Here is a 16,768-nt window from a genome sequence, read left to right as displayed (position 1 = left end):
GCGCGAGCGTTAAACGTGCTCGAACGGAGAAAAATCGACTCGTGAATTGGCGAGAGGGTTGCTTTGCGCGTTCACTCGTGTGCTCTCTCTCTCTCTCTCTCTCTCTCTCTCTCTCTCTCTCTCTCTCGAGTTACCGGAAGTGAGCTATCGCGCGCCTAGTATTCGTGGCTTAAGAGCAATAAAGGACGCGTCGGTCTCCGGCGACGAGCGAACGAAGAGAGAAAACGGGCCGAGACAGTCGAGCGGAGGCCAAGAACCGCGTCGGATCGCGAACGCCGTCCCCGTGGAATTGTCAGGAAACACGTGACACGCTACTGGACCTCGCGACGAGACGCAAACGACTCGTAAAAGAGATCGAGAGAGAGAGAGAGAGAGAGAGAGAGAGACTGAGATCCACTTTCGCTCGTCAAAAACATTTGCTCGCGCACGATTTTCCACCGAAAGATGTACTTTTTCTACTTCTTTCTCCGATCGCACGTCAATGTTTCCTGTGAAATCGTCGATCAGCTTCTAAGTTGAAAATTTCCTACGAGTTTCCTACGATCGAGCAAAGGACAATACAAAGTACGGTAAGTCATAGAAAAATGACGCAGTGAATGAAATCGTCCTACGATCAATTACGATCTTTTGAGAGTATAACGTGGCGTAAACGTGGCCAAGTATCGCTCCGATCGAATATCTTAAATTACCGATGAGATCGAGATCTTCGGCCGAGTTTCTCGGCATGAATCAGAGACGATATCTCGGACGGTATCGAGTCAAAAGTCGTTGTTCCAAATATTAAGATTTTCGATGCGTGAATCACGATCGACTACCGAGCGATACTAAATTTCCTTAGATCCGTTGGCGCGCCGCCAAGATCGCGGGGCCCCGAAGAATGGGAGCGTGCGATACCATCTCTGCGAAAGAGAAAACGCGCGACTACTCGCGTGAACTTTACTTTTCGCGCGAACAAGGAAAATTCGCTCTGCTCTTTCGAGAACATTAAACGAAGGAAGATCTTACGAAGAGATACGTATGTATCTACTTATGTTCACCGTAAAAATAATATCGGAAAAATAATATGGAAAAACGAGAATTGACAAAAATGAATCGTTCTCTCTTTTTATCTCTTTTTTATTTACAATATATTCTCATTTATATAGTTATAAATCAATATTATTACGTGTTATATATAATCGATCTCTTTCATACACAATATACGTATATATATATATATGTATATATATGTATATACATTTCAGTTAATTCCGCTTTGTATTTATAATATGAATATCTTACAATATGAATATACACATCAATAACATATTTTTTCTTTATTTCTCTTGACTATATTTATAGTCTAGGCTTACGTTTGATCTTTCTAATTTACTCGTAGTTAGATATTACTTGGATTTTCCTTCACTATATATTTATTGTATATGTATATTTCGTAAATTTATGCTCGGAAGCTATCTCTCGGTTTTTCTCCTTTTGATTTCGCGATCTTCTGCCGGAGATGGAAGAGGCCCGCATAAATTTCCGGGGAATGATATTCTCGCGAGACATTGCATTGTTGGACGACGAAACGAATTCTCTAGATTCCTCGAGACATGTGCGAAGCGTTCTATTAATGTAACGCATCGGATCTCCCATGCTCTCTCTCTCTCTCTCTCTCTCTCTCTCTCTCTCTCTCTCTCTCTCTTTTTCCAATTGCTTCTCCCGTTCCACCCTTCTCCTGCCTTCTTCCGTTACTTTTCCTCCTCTTTTCCTTCCTCCCGTTCTCCTTCGTTTCACCCTGCGTCGTTAAGATGGCCGGCAGAGCGTCGCCCTGAGAAGAGAGCCGCCGTGTTTAAACCGTGCTTCGTGTATAAGAGAGACGAGGGAGGCGGGGGGAGAGACCGAGAGAAAGGAAGCGAATGCCTTTGCGAGATCCTCCTCTCGAACTTGCTTCCGTTTCGATTTCGAATGGGAGAGACATGAAACATATTGTAAATGGGTCGAAATACGGAATGCCTAGCGAAGGACTAGAAGCTAGTCTCTTAGATGGGATCTAGTACGTCGTATGAAATGTCATTGATACGATCGTTCCTCCTCTTACTCTTCAGTCACTCTCTCTCTCTCTCTCTCTCTCTCTCTCTCTCCTCATTCTCGTTCAGAGATTAAGTCGATAAAGCGAAATCGATTCCTGTATATGAATGTGACGATAAAATCAATAGAAATTTACTGACGGTACTATGAAACTTTACGTTTGTGCTTCACCCGATTTTAACTCTTTTCGATCGGAAAGTATCATATACGGTAGTAAGAATAACGATCATCCAATAAATTCTTCCAAAAAAGTTTGGTTTAATTGTCTGGTAGGAAATGTAATGAAATTGTAAGAGTAGTAGAGAGAAGCATGTTGAACATTGAAGATCCAACGTAAATAAGTACTTTTTTATTCCTTCCTACGAAAGACCAAATAATATCGTAAGCGCATCGTCGCAATGATAATCGATGGCCGATCCATTTTAGAGAGACAGTCACTAATTACGGTAACCAAAAAGACCTTTGCCATGGTCCTATTACATGTGTCCTTTTTTTTCCTTCGCAGTGACGAGTGCACGGAGTATGACGTCAAATGCAATTAGGGGTATCCGAAGGAAAAAGAGTTCGCTGTGCGAAGTAAAGGTGGCCGTTATCGGAGCGCCTGGAGTTGGAAAAAGTGGTGAGTATGAAATTAACTTTGTTTCGAATAATTACGTAAACGAATAATTAAGGTAAATACGTACCCTTTCGTAATACCGAAAATGCAGGACGCTTATAACTTTCCGATACGTCGAACGCGTTTTTGAACGACTCTTTGAACACCGTTCCTTCTTCGGACTTTATCAATAAGCTCTATTTCTACGAAGATGAAAATTACGACGGTCGTTTGGCGAATTTGGCGCGACGCGCTAAAGACCTTGGGCCAATAACGACAGGCGGGACAGACGAGTAGTCGAGAAGTCGAGTTTTCGCGTTTGACGAAATTAATTAGCAATTTGTCCAAATATAAAATAAACATAAAGACGAAGAAGACCCTAAAAATATTTTCCGAAGAGTGATCGTAAAGACGTGAAATATATCCTTAGTTCGAACTCGATCATAATGTTCTCGAAGAGAGACCGAAAGGAGGATCGGAAGATTCAAGTGCAAGTGCGACGGAAGCCTCCTTGCGACGTTAGCTAAAGCGAGAAACATGCCGCGATAGCTCGGAGGACCCTGAGAGCAGCCAACCCGGGTGTATTTTTGGTAATGGCACGTGCTAAAGACAGGTAGGAGAGAGTAAATAATCGCTCGACTCAACAACGGTTACTCTCGCTGCGGCGTTTCTTCTATTTATAATGTTTTATTTCGTATTCCAACAAATCGTAAAAATGTTCAATAAAAAATATACTTAGATAATTGACAAGTATCAGAGAATTCTTATCGTCGATCGATTCTCCCGTAAACGTGAATTTCTCGTCATCGAGGGAGATAATGTCTGCTACCTATGGACGATGGAAAATACGTTTGTTACGATGGAAATGTCGCGATGGACTCTTTCGAATTATCTCGTCGATGGAAACCTATTGAAATCATTTTTCATTTCGAAGTGCTTTAATTCTCGCGAAATATTCTATTTCGCTTGCCTCAAACCTTTTATATACGATAATATCCATCGCTATTTCGTTCTTTCCTAACGAAAATTTTACAATATTTAGAGGCTTTTACATGCTAAGCTCGCTCCTTCTTCCAGCTATAGATCATTATTTCACTTATTTCACCGTTTCTTAATATGCTTCTTTCTCCTCCTTTTAATATTATCACATTTGGATAGCAACAAGAGTGGGGAGGTGGGGCGGGAGAAGGTTCAAGTTCACTCTTCATCGTCGACATCCTATTTGTAATAAAAGTCCGATAAACTCTCTTGTCTTAATAGCAATCTGCAAAGGCAGTCTGTGATTGATCGTGTTGAGAGATAACAATAAAGTTTGAAATATTTTCTTTCGAAATTCGAGCGATAGGAAATAAATGTCGAGAGTAATACGACGGGGCAAGGAACGAATCATCGATAGAGCCGAATCGCGAGGCTGTCTGTCACCCGATCTGACTCGAGATGAAAAGGCGCCGCGCGCCTCGCCGCTTTGGCGTTAACGTAGTGCTCGTGCAAGGTTTTGTGGCGCCACGGCAGGTTCGAGTTCGAGGTAAAAATAGTGTGGTATACCTCGAAGCGGGTCACTAGGTCTCTCCTTCTTCTTTCTCCTCCAGCTCGAGATATCGAGATAAACGAAGAGAGCAGCGCGTTCATTGAAATTAGAACGAATCGATCTTTTAACAAAGAAAAAAGAAAAAAAGGAACTTGTCGTACAATTTTTCTGACAAAACGACACGACTATCGTCTATCTATCTTACAATTACAATTCGATGAAATAAAGATCGATCTTGGAGAGGTCGAAACATCGTCGTCTAATAAAAATGGAAGGAACGAGAAAAGATAGGCGCGCGTCGAAGCGTTTTAAAAGCTTCGAACGTTCGAAAGATGTGTCAGGTGGAACTCGTCGTTCATTCTTATCCTCGAGGAAAAACGTCTACGCTGACACGCGTAACGAACTCGTTTGCCACGGAAAAGGTTACGTTATAGCCTACAAGCCGTCACTTCTACATATGTATCATTGGTGAAACGCAAAAGCGGAGAAGCAATAGAAAAAAAAAGTATTGTGTTACGCGCGTATCGACGTTGCCTCGGTTACATACATGCTCGACGATGTAATTCGATCGTAAAAATATCTATTCGAGCCATTCTTTCCTTCTCTTTTATTATACACTTTTTCAATTTTGTCATTCGCATTGCTTTGTCGTAATTTTATAAAATGTACCAACTGGATCTAATCACTTGTTAAAGCTCGATGCGTAGAAAATATTTTTGTATTGTTTTTTAACGAGAATACTCGTAAGATAAATCTTTATATCCCACGTAAGAAAAAGAGAAAAGAAAAATGAATTTACTCAATAGCAAAATTTGACGATCGTCCAATATCACTGTTACTGTTAAACAAAGCGTGGGTGCCAAGTGAGAAACACAAATGTTAAGACGAAAATGATCAGACTGCGTATGAATCTGTTATCGATTCCCGTAATCGTAAATACCGATACGACATAAATAATGATCTGACTATATGTTTTTGTTATTTTACAGCGCTGACGGTGAGGTTCCTAACGAGACGGTATATCGGAGAATACGATCACCAATCTGGTAAAGCAATTTACTATTTTCTATCATTTCTTTAAGCGATTGTTACATAGGCATCGATCCTTAAACAATAAGTGACAATAGAATGAACCATTTTCTGAAGTATTGCCAACGGCTGTAACCGTTTCTAAGACCGCGACTCTCTCTCTCTCTCTCTCTCTCTCTCTCTCTCTCTCTCTCTCTCTCTCTCTCTCTCTATCCCTCTTTGCATTCCTCCGACCGCGTCTGGTCTAAATTTATCAAAGACGAATTTGACACTAGACAGGACGGGTACTAATGCGAGGTTGATACTCGAAGGAAGAAATTTTCTCTTTTTGTAGAAATACGTAGACTAAGTACACTTACGTACGTAAAAACGATTTCGAAAGAGAATCAGGCGTGATCATGCGGTGAATTTGAAAATAAGTCATCTACTCGGCCGTCCTACGTTTCTAATCTTCTCTTGATACAAGAGCTACACACACACACACATATATATATATATATGTGCACACACGTAGATCCATTTTCAACGAGGGATATCATTTTTGTTATAGAAAACAGATACAAGCACGAAGTGCTGGTGGATGGAGAACCAATTCTTTTTGAGATCTTGGACTCTTGTCCGAAGGTAATATCCATTTTAGCGCGATATTATATCGTGGTAGAATAAATATACTTTCAGCTTCTGGAAAGTTTATAAAAAGTTTATATTTGTAGAAATGTGGAAATTAGATATACAAACGCATCTAAAATATACGTGTACGTATTTAAAAGATGTTACGATCTTTCAGAGCGACGACGAAATGCCTTCGATGGAAACTTTGCAGTGGGCGGACGGCCTGCTGCTCGTTTATTCGATAACGGATCGTACTTCTTTCAATTTCGTGAGAAAAGCAAAAGAAGCTTTGGCAGTGGCTGATCCGGAGGCTGCGATGCCTCTTGCCATGGTTGGAAACAAAGCCGATATGGTTCATCTCAGACAGGTCAGCGCGGAAGAAGGGGAGATCTTGGCTAAGGACTTTGAATGTTGGTTCAGCGAAATTAGCGCGGCAGAACAGGTATATTTTTTCCGATCGATCGGATTTATCCGTCTTTGAAAATCAATGAAAAACCCTAATTTACACAGGTCGTCCAAGTAGCCGAATCGTTTCACGAATTGTGTCGCGAGGTTCTCGCTGCCAGACGAAGAAACAAGCAGTCCTTGCTCGACAGGATGCTCGGTAGCAAGGCAACGAGAACATATTCGAGGGGTAAAAGCGATTCCGCGTTACCCAAGGATTAATAAATACTTTACCTTTAATAGGGTAGGATTTTCTGTCGATTGCGCAGAATCGAACAAGCAAGCGAGCGAGCGAGCGAGCGAAAGAGAGAGGTTCCCAGAGATGAAAGAAGACTCGCGTTGCGTGCGAGTCGATAAAAAATCAGGCGCCAAAGATTGTATCATACTGTTAATATTTTTTATCCAATACCATTTCTACTACGTAGAACAACTACGTCCTGTACAAGTTTTAATAACGCACGTTTATAAAATAAGTTATCTTTTGCCAATGGATGAAAAACCTCGTGATTCGTTTTATTTCGTAGTAACAGTTTGACGGCCAAACAAACATTTCACTAAAAGTCTATCGCAATCGCAGTTTTCGCCGAGTTCTTCGAGCGAAAAAAAAAAAAATATATATATACATATATATATATATATATATATATATATATATATATATATATATATATATATATCCATAATTCCATCGAACGTAGTCTCCTTCATAGTAGATGCTTCAGAAGGAAGCATCGCTTTCCCAAAGTGCGTTGATTAATGAATTATCGACGAATAATTACAGCAGAGACAAGTGATTAAAGGCTGTAGGCTTTGTCGTAGGTTGGTAAACGGTATCGAGAAATAACGGCAAAGTGTTAATAAATTCACGACTTTGGAAAGGTCCATCATCGATTGGTTTATAATCTTCGGTTCGATCCAAGGCTTTTGGATATTAAGCACAGACACCTACCACGGCTAAAATTTGGCAAAAATGGTCAAAGGTGTAACGATCGATTTATAGATATTTATTTTGTACTTACAATAAGAAAATGTGAAATAAATATTTTACTTATTTATTATAGTATCGAAGAGATGTGTTACTCTATATCCAGTTAGACTCTCCAATCATATTTTTCACAGACACACGAACAAACACAGCCATCGCTCAAGATTACGTAGATATTTACAGATAATACGAATCATTTACTTAGCGTCGTCGTAAGTCTCTAAAACGTCCGCTAAATGTTCATTGTCTCTTGGCTTTTTAAACTGTTTCCTCTTAGTATTCGGCTTCTTTCTTTTAACGGGTGCCAATTTTTTCGGGCCATGATCTTGCATCGATCTGATTCCCTGTTTTTCCAGATATTCGTCAATTTTCTGGTCGTCCATTGCATCTACCGCCACGGCTCTCCACAATTTTTGAAATTCCTCGTCGATAGGAAAATGAGCCGTTTTATCGTTGTAAAAGACGATTTTTTTTTTGTCAAGAGGCCGCGTTATAAGTAATATTTCGTTTTGTAAGCTCTGCAATGACAAAAATATCGCGGATTAATAATTATTTAAAATATTAAAGAATAAAATATTTAACGATAATTGTACCTTTAAATGCTTATCGCAATGCGGTAAACTTTCTTGTATATCTTCTAATAAAATTCCCCCAAGTCCCTTCAGATCTTGTTGCTTTAAAAGTCTCAAAAGCGATTTCTTGTCCTTAATTTTATACATAGCTTTAAACGCAAACCTACCATCCGGTGTAACATCTATTTTAGGATTTTTTAACAATGCCTCCGTCTGAAGCCACGTTTTTACCTGCGACAGAATAGTAAATAGTTGTTAGTAATAGTAAGACGACGATATAGTTTGTCGTTAAATCTAACAAGATAATAATCTTACTTTAGATCCTACGTCTAATTGATTAGTTTCGTCCAAGATTTCTTCTAAAGTTAACGGATGATCATCCCCATCTTGATGCCTGGCTCTCATATGCTTAACTATTTTTGCCAAAACACCAAATTTGTATTGGGTACTCCCGGCCATGGTTTTGTAATTGACCATATCCAACTTTGGTCCGGTCGAAACTGTCGAAGGTTTTGGCTTTTTTTTATGGGGATCATCACGACTGGTATCTTTTTCTTGTTCCTTCTTTTTCTTCTCGACGCTGCACATATTACATACATATTTATTAATAAGTTTCCAATAAGATAAAAAGAGTTCTCAGAGAAGAGAGGCACAATATTATAGGTTAGACGATAAGATCAACTTACGTTGGCGTAGTTAGGGCCCTTTTCTTAAAGAGCTCTCGCTCCCTCAACAATGCTGGATCCATATTATCAGGAATTATTTATCAGGAAGAATGGTCGGTGCTTGAAATGATTCCTTTAATTCGAATTAAAAAATCAGACGAAACAAACGCAGTCCCGAGTTCGTCTGTTGACGCGAAGGGTGCGCTAGTAGTGCGCTAGTGTGCTACACAGGTGACGTCATGCTGTCGACTTTGCAACCCGCGCGATTCTAACGAGGAGAACATTTTTCCTAATCGTTTGATCGATCGTTTATAACAACGTAAATATAATACAAATCAATCGACTTTCGATTCGTCGGACCTTGATTCGCTTCATAAACATTATATATATATATATATATATATATTTTCTTTTTCTTTTGAAATAATCACGATGCCAAAGAATCGTAATGTTTTAAAACGAATCGTATTATTACTGGTAAAAAGTCAACGGAACTCGAATCGTTTCGAAGCACGAACTCGGCACGAAACTCGAAATTTGACGATTTTACGACGTGACACTGGCAATCAAATTTTAATGTCGCGAAAATTTGAGATTAAATTTCATTTTCGAACTTTCACTCGAGAAGACTGTAATTTCGAATGATAAAGACAATTATTTTAATCGAGCAAAACATTCAAGCTGATTTTAGATGAACTATCATGAAGTAAGAATACTTAAGAAGCAAGGGCTATTGGATATGAGCCCAGATCCAAACCCGGTGCTTGTGGTAAGTGAAAAACGATTAGCCTCTCTTCTCCGCTTTATTCTATTTTCTATTCAGGCAAACTGTTATAAATAAGACGATTGAAACGAGCGGATCTTCCAAACCTTTGGATGGATCGTCGCGGTTTAAAGTGTTAAAGTTAATCGATCGTAATGGTTGTTAACGTTCTACTTAAAAAGTCAAAAGATGCGACGTTTCTCTTTGCTTTCGTATTTTTCGGAAATACCAAACTTCTCGACGTAAACTGTCATTGGTAAACATATTATAAAGGGGTTTGGCCTAATCTAAAGTTTCTTCTTTGCGATTCTTTGGCTAGCGCTCTCTCTCTCTCTCTCTCTCGCTCTCCCTCCCTGGATCTCCGCCCCTTTGCTCACAGCAAAGCATATAAAAGTTCACGCGTTTCGATAGTCGTCGGGAGTCGAGAAGAGAAGGAGAGAAAGTAACTCCGTGGATTTAATCAATGGTAGTTGATTTTTACAAGGCTTTAACCTTCTATAACGACTTTCTTTTAAAGTCGCTATCTTATCGATGGCATTGGAGTAGAATCATTCAGATTAATAATATAAATTATCTATGCGAGAGACTCTTCTAAACTCTCGTAATACGTATATAAATCGAATAAAAATTATTATCTTCCAAGATTATATATAGGCTCGCCTATTTTTTTTACAACTACAAGGACAAGGAATTAATTATGATGTCTTTTTTTTTTTTTATCATTGAATAACTATCGGAAGGATTTGGATGCGTTTAAAGGTAAATCACTCGATCGACGACTGAGATGAACCGAGCAAGTATCCTCCAGATGCAAAGTATCTCCGAAAGGATCGCTGCCGTGGTGTATCTCTCGTAACATGCGCGTTAAGCATACGCTTCTACCTCGAACCGATGTGGCAGTGTTGATGGCGGTGCTGGCGGTGGTGGTAGGTGGAGAGCGATGGCGGTGGCGGTGGCAGCGGCGCGCATCGGAAGCTTCAGAAAAGAGGGGTAGTTTCTAGCGTCAGACGCGAGTCGCGTTTTCATCTCTCTTGTTCCTCGTACTATCTTTTCCTTTTTTCTTTTCCTTTTTTCAGGAATTTATTATTCAGGGACAATCAATTTTCTCGTCTTTACAGCAGACTAATCCATATACGTATCTAATGATTCGAGCAAGTATCATTGATCGATCGAACGAATTATATAATTAGAATTAATCGTTTGCGATAGATTATATGGATAATATTTAGGATAAAAACGAAATTAATCCTTTACGGACGAGCGAATAAAAGTCGAGGGAAAATAATTTTTGATCGAAGCAGAGTTAGGACGTCGAAGCCGTCGCTAGTAGTACTGTGCCAATGACGCTGCCGACGAAGCGGTGGACGGGGCGGCATAGAGGGGAATAGAATATACGGAGGAGGAGGAGGAGGAGGAGCAAGAGGAGAGGGAGACCAAGAGCGAGAGCAAGCGACGGTGGGGTTCGGCTGCTGGATACGCGATGGGCCGATGGGTAGATGGGGTGGGTCGCGGTGGTGCTCGTTTAAGAGAGAAAGAGACGAGGAGAGAAGGAGCAAGAGAAGTGGGAGGACGGGGAGAGTAGGGATGCTGGGGCGGTTCAAGCGAGAGAGCGAGTTGACGCAAAGTAGCGTACGTCAGTTTGTGTCAGACAACGGAGCACGGAAGATGCTCCCGGTTCTTCGCGAAACGGATGGACCGTCCTCGGTACCGAGGTCTCGACGTCGTCGCCGTGTCCGCGCGACGACGAGGTCGAATCCGCGTCGTCGAGGTACCGCCTCTTTTTCCTCCTCCTCCTCCTCCTCGACCTCCCCTTCCTCCTCTTCGTCTTCCTTCGATTTTCGCGAACTTCTCGAGAGGAAAGATGCCGAGAACGAAATCGAAGCCGAAGAGATTATTATTCGAGGCTGGAACGGAAGGAGAGCGAGTGGTATCGTTAGACCGGTCAGTACCAGCACCCTCATGACCACGGCGTTGACTCTTCTCTTGATTCTACTACCGGCTGCCTTCCCGGATAAGATCAACATAGGTGAGTGTGTGTGCGAACGATTCGTGTCAGGCAGGTAGGAAAGGTGTTGGCGTTTTTTCGTTCGCTCGTTCGTTCGTTCGTTCGTTCGTTCGTTCGTTCGTTCGTTCGTTCGTTCGTTCGTTCGTTCGTTCGTTCGTTCGTTCGTTCGTTCGTTCGTTCGTTCGTTCGTTCGTTCGTTCGTTCGTTCGTTCGTTTGTTCGTTCGTTCGTTCGTTCGTTCGTTCGTTCGTTCGTTCGTTCGTTCGTTCGTTCGTTCGTTCGTTCGTTCGTCCGTCCGTTCAAGGGTACTCGGGGCTTCAGCGACGACCACGACCGAAACAAAGACGAAGAAAATTTGTGCCGGAGATATTAATAACAGTCGTTCAGCTTTTGTTATCTAGTTTTGTTTGAAGGGTGTCCCGTTACCGCTCTACGTTACCGCTCGGCGGTAGTTAGTTTCGAGAAAGTGGCCCTTAAAAAGGTCGTTTTAGAAACTAGTCCAAATAATCGTCAGCGAGGAAGGGCCGACAAACGACATGAAGAATGCTCCCGCACTTTTTCTCATCAAAGATTAGATAACAGCAGGTGGCAGTGTTGACCGAGCACCGGCAAAGATACCTACCGCTTCATTGTCGGAGCGGTGCGCTTAAAGAAATGTTTCATGCGTCGCAGTTGGCGCGATGCGTCCGCAAACAATGTATGCACTCGTGTATCCACGAACGACGCGAGGTTCCTTCGAAATTTCATATAAATAGGAGATAGGTCGATGGAATTCTCCTTTTTTCCTTTTATCCTTTTTTTTTTTCTTTCTCTCATTTGCCGGCAATGAATACAAATTGAAAGTTAAATCATGCTGCGCTAGATCGGCCGGCGTACTATCAAAATAATCCGATAGTTTCGAAATGGCGAAATGTTAGTTATTCGTTTGCGTGTGCGTGCGTGCTGGCGCGCGCGCGCTCGTTAACTGCACGAATTAGGTCGAAAGCCGATTCTCGATTTCGAAAGAAGAAAAAGGTAACGACGCTTCGCGTCACCGATAACCCGCACACGACCTAACAAAACGATTTTTTCGCACTTCGCTTATTCCCTTTCATACGATCGCCCTTACGAGGATCGTCCTCGTTCGCGTGCTTCCTTTCGAAAGTGGTAGAATCGCTGACCGAAATACATGGCATCGTGCATCTAGGAAAAATGAGAATGTGATATTCGGTTAAAAGCCTCTTGGATTACCATCAATGCGGGTTTCAGAGTCGTAGCGCTAGAACTTGCGGGAAATGAAAGAAAGGGAGAAAGAGGAGGAGCAGAAGGTGTAGGTGGTGCGCGTTGAGCGACGAGCGAATGATGAATGCCCATAGAAATGATGATGTCTCCCTCGCACCCGTGTGTCCCTCTGGATATGTAGACGAAGAACCACGACCGGTAAAGTCGAGGAAAAGACGAAGAGGCGACGACCGAGGTCGTGCCGTAGATGAGGGAGAAAGGCCTAGGTGAGGGATGAGAAGGTTCGTTGCCTCGCCAATTCGCATCCTTTGCCTGACTTTCTTTTTACTCTTCTCTCTACTCTTCCTTTTTTACCCTTTTCTTCAGGCGCGCTCGAAAGGTTCGCAAAAAAGCCGCGCATACTACGCAAGAGAAAGGGAATAATGAAAACGGTCGAATGATCCGGTATAACATTATTTAATTAGTCCGTTCAATCGTCCGCGACTGAATCTCGAATGGAGTAACCGCGTAGACCGTTATTATTGGGTTGGTTCGCGCAAGGAATGGGGAATCGTAGGATAGCTTGCATCTTTCGTATGTTCGAGCGTAGCGGTCGGGAACGTTTAACGACGAAATCGTGCGGGAGCTTACGATTACTCGTGGGTACGAGACCTAACTCTTCGAAATTCGTCTGAGATGCGCAAATAAAGCGTATGCTTGCATCTACCCACACACACACACACACACACACATATATATATATATATACATGGTTGCATATCCCTCGTACGGGCGAGGAGAGAAGCTCGCGTGCATCTCGTCGTTGGCTCGCGAACACGACGAGAATAACGTTGACGTGTACTGCCTTTGTAATAGAAGGAAGGGCATCTACCACTCAAGCCGACCTGCCGTTCGCCTAATACGATTAATAGCACGGTGCTAACAGACAAGGGAGACAGCTCTTCCCTCCACCCTCTTACCCACCTTCTTCTCTCTCTCTCTCTCTCTCTCTCTCGTGCGCTGCGAACGCCACCGAAGAATTTGCCTTTCGTTACCAGAGACCGGCGGACGAAATCGAATTTTCGTAGAGCTGGAATGGGCGAGGGAAAACGCGAGACACATAAAGGCAGAGGAGGAGAAGGAAGAAGGACAAAGAGAAGGAAGAGGAGGGTCGTTAAATTCTCTCGCGCGACGATCGATAGCCTCGTCCAAACGTCGTGTCGTCCGAAAGTCAGGATCGGTCCTCTTCGTCTCCATCTCGGATCGAAATATCACTAGCTTGGTCGATTTCGAATCTCCCGCCGTTCTCGTTCGCGAGATCTTACGCGCGCTTTACGACACGAATACGACATATTGGCGGAATAAATATTTTCAATTGAATCTATTGGATCTCGTTAAGCTTCTTCGCTTGGCTCCATCGTGAAAAATTAATCACGTTTGGAAGATCTTTCGAAGATTTTCTGAACAGGGAAGGTTTACCGAATGAACGCGCCGGGCAACGTTATCTTAGATATAATTTGTCCTCTCGCAACAAAAACGCAATCTTTTTCGGATATGCATTATACCTATCTGTGTAGATATGTATTCTCTTCTTGAAGACAAGTACTATAGTGAAAGTAAACACAGAATTTGACTATTTCGATTCATATTTGAATTAATGGAGGACGGAAATAAAGGGTGATAACGACATTGTCCCCTCGTGTCTCATTTCCGATTAATTTCACTTGTTTTTCGTTTCATCTTTTGTCCCATCATCTCGAAAGATCGACGAGAATCGGTTGGATTCGGTAAGAAGAGGATAGGGGATAATCGATCGTAGAGAAAGAGAGCTTGCATATCCACTATATATGGCGAGGCACGTCGGAATGTCGGTTGTCTCGGGCGCTGTGCATCCGACCGCCAATTTATTGTTCGCATAATCGCGCGCAATCGGGACCGCGTTATTCGGCGTTCGTGTAATGCGAGAGCGAACCGCCTATGTTTCTATAATTGATGCATCGCCCTCCCTATTAGAATGACAAAACCGCTGGCTCGGTATACGGTCATCGACGCGTATTCTACTGGCGCGGCATTATGACCGAGATTTGCGAAAGCCCGAGGATCGTTCTCTTCTTGGAATAGAAAATTCAACGAGAGTCGAAGAATAAAAGAAATTATCCGAGTTCTTTACATAGCTATACCATATATCTTTGTTTCACGATTCGACAACGCGAACTTCTTTTTTATTTATTCGTATCTTCTAGATCGTACGAATATAAGTGAACTTTTGTGTCGAACCATAGGAAAGTCTAAGCATTCTCCCGTTACGTCCGCTTGTAATTTCGGTAGCTTAAACTTTGCTAAATGGAAAGTCGATGACGACACAATTCGATATCCTCGTCATAATCGTTTTCGCTTGGCCAAACGGAAATCGTACTTATTGTCTCTTTCCGTCTATTAAGTACGCCTACCGATAGTTTTCCACGAGGAACGAATCCAATGGGACTCTCTCTCTCTCTCTCTCTCTCTCTCTCTCTCTCCTCTTTACTTTTCCGACGAAGTAGATGAAAACGGATCCAGTTTATTCGTATATCAATTTTCATATAAACCCTTGGAATATTTAAAGGCTCAGTATCGCGATGTTCCGAGTACTTGGAAATTCTGGCTGTTACTTTGTACGAGAAGAGGAAGAAGATCGCGCATCTGTACATACGTATATAGCTTCGAATATATTTAGACATTGAACGTTGATGTCGATGGAGAAGGGAATATCCGATCGCACATTATGGAACAGTATCATTTCACCATCGTGTTCGTAGCTTTACGTATGCGTATATGTGGTCCTGCGACACGTTTCATTGCAACCCATTCGGTGCTATGATCGATCTGGCCATACTAGATATTTCGCAGGAATAACAGTGAGAGAGAGAGAGAGAGAGAGAGAGAGAGAGAGAGAGAGAGAGAGAGAGAGAGAGAGAGAGGTAGGGAGAAGTCATCGATTCTGTAGTTTACTACTACTAATAAATACAAGACGTATATTTACACATTATGCATCCTGCGTTCGAAAAAATCATTCCGATTCAACGAGATTTTTTTAAAAACTTTCTAGAATTTTAATTTCTCTTTGATCGGTCGACGATCGTAAAATTTATAGAGGAGACTATGCATTCGCCGCACGAACGTAGGCTCGAGAGTAACGTACGTAATGAATTTTTTGCCGATCGTTCAGAGAGCTTTTAAAATAGATATCTTTCCTCTTCCTTTCTTTCTCTCTCTCTCTCTCTCTCTCTCTCTCTCTCTCTCTATGTAGATATATATTACGTGTATAAAAGCATAGGTAGTATTCCTCGTGCCGACGAGGTAGTCAAACTTTGTTAGTCTATACGTGCTCGATAAACGAAGCAGCTCCGTTTCTGGAGGAAACAAGGTTACTCTACTTGGAAACAAATAGATACGGTCGTTCCTCGTTTTAGCTCACTTAGACGTCGGTTCATTAGAATAATTAATAAGAAAATAACTTTATACTCTTCGAATCGAGAGTGACGTAGAGCGGCCTGAATTCTTGAAATTACACACCACCTGGAGCTAGCCCAGGGCTAAGTTCGTAATGCATGGAGCTTGCAAGTTCCTCGAGTTCCTTGTGAAAGTAGCATGTGTATTACGTCGAAACTGACTGTTCGTAACGATAGCGGCAATAGCTGGTAGCAGATGAGAGAGATTATCCAACAGGAGTAGCAGCCTTTTGCGCCAACATATACCTATGCTCTCTACGTGGTTGACGTAGTAACGAATATCCAGTCAATAGTTGGTCGCGGATACGAAAGATGTCGTTGTACTAGATTCTGCTTTCAGGCGCGCGCGTGCCTGGAAGTTGGGTTCCAAAGGTAGGAAGGTAGGAGAAACCTGAAAGAGAAATGACGACAGGTTGGGGCGCGCGCGCGCGCGCGCCTCTGTTTGTCTAGGATTCATCGAGTTGACTAAGGAGTAGAGGTGATGCAAAAGCAAGCAATAATGTCATAGATCGACTTGCTGCGGACAATTTCGAGAGGAAGAAAAAAGAAAGAGAGAGAGAGAGAGAGAGAGAGAGAGAGAGAGAGAGAGAGACGTATAAAAATGTAAACGAAAGAAAAGGAGCCGAATGAATAGACGGATAGAAAGGAGAAGAAAAAGAGACGTAAGACGCGTATGAGCTTTTCAGCTAGGACGATGGCAGCGAATCTTGGAGGGCAGGATAGGGATACGATGGGGGGGAGAGAGAGAGAGAGAGGGAGAGGGGAAGGAGAAACGATGGTGAAGGATCGAAAGAGGGTGAAAGGGAGAAG

General features: G+C 42.2%; 3 protein-coding genes and 1 long non-coding RNA gene across 6 annotated transcripts in view; 2 read left to right on the top strand and 2 right to left on the bottom strand.

Annotated features, from left to right (window-relative positions):
- The first annotated feature begins 149 nt into the window (after positions 1 to 149).
- LOC146872555 (ras-related and estrogen-regulated growth inhibitor) lies at positions 150 to 7,341 on the top strand. 2 transcript variants are annotated; one of them, XM_085661231.1, is made up of 6 exons: positions 150 to 569; positions 2,576 to 2,689; positions 5,183 to 5,239; positions 5,773 to 5,846; positions 6,010 to 6,276; positions 6,358 to 7,341. In XM_085661231.1, exons 2-6 carry the CDS (start codon positions 2,593 to 2,595, stop codon positions 6,811 to 6,813), a joined length of 951 nt encoding a protein of 316 aa, XP_085517357.1. In that variant the 5' UTR covers positions 150 to 569; positions 2,576 to 2,592; the 3' UTR covers positions 6,814 to 7,341. The 2 variants fall into 2 exon arrangements, with proteins under 2 accessions (XP_085517357.1, XP_085517358.1); XM_085661232.1 differs by having other exon boundaries at positions 158 to 569; positions 6,345 to 6,650.
- Positions 1,259 to 5,354, bottom strand: LOC146872556 (uncharacterized). Its single transcript, XR_014982952.1, has 3 exons — positions 2,754 to 5,354; positions 2,509 to 2,671; positions 1,259 to 2,429 (listed from the first exon to the last, which is right to left on the bottom strand). It is a non-coding gene; the product is annotated as an uncharacterized LOC146872556 (long non-coding RNA).
- Positions 7,315 to 8,761, bottom strand: TfIIEbeta (transcription factor IIEbeta). The gene is made up of 4 exons (XM_035862722.2): positions 8,522 to 8,761; positions 8,151 to 8,415; positions 7,857 to 8,066; positions 7,315 to 7,781 (listed from the first exon to the last, which is right to left on the bottom strand). The coding sequence occupies exons 1-4, from the start codon at positions 8,581 to 8,583 to the stop codon at positions 7,461 to 7,463; spliced, it is 858 nt and encodes a 285-aa protein (XP_035718615.1). The 5' UTR covers positions 8,584 to 8,761; the 3' UTR covers positions 7,315 to 7,460.
- Positions 8,762 to 10,894: 2,133 nt separating this feature from the next.
- GluRIB (Glutamate receptor IB) overlaps positions 10,895 to 16,768 on the top strand; it is a 127,642-nt gene continuing 121,768 nt past the window's right edge. For both annotated transcript variants that reach the window (XM_035862691.2, XM_035862690.2), the window contains exon 1: positions 10,895 to 11,289. In XM_035862691.2, the coding sequence (XP_035718584.2) occupies positions 10,929 to 11,289 (361 nt within the window). In that variant the 5' untranslated portion in view covers positions 10,895 to 10,928. The remainder of the gene's footprint in view (positions 11,290 to 16,768) is intronic.

The sequence above is a fragment of the Vespa mandarinia genome, chromosome 14 (assembly GCF_050613455.1).
Source record: "Vespa mandarinia isolate Hongniang chromosome 14, ASM5061345v1, whole genome shotgun sequence".
Classification (NCBI taxonomy): Eukaryota; Metazoa; Arthropoda; class Insecta; order Hymenoptera; family Vespidae; genus Vespa; species Vespa mandarinia.
Note: the sequence above shows the minus strand (reverse complement) of the source record. Positions and strands in the feature narration are given on the sequence as shown.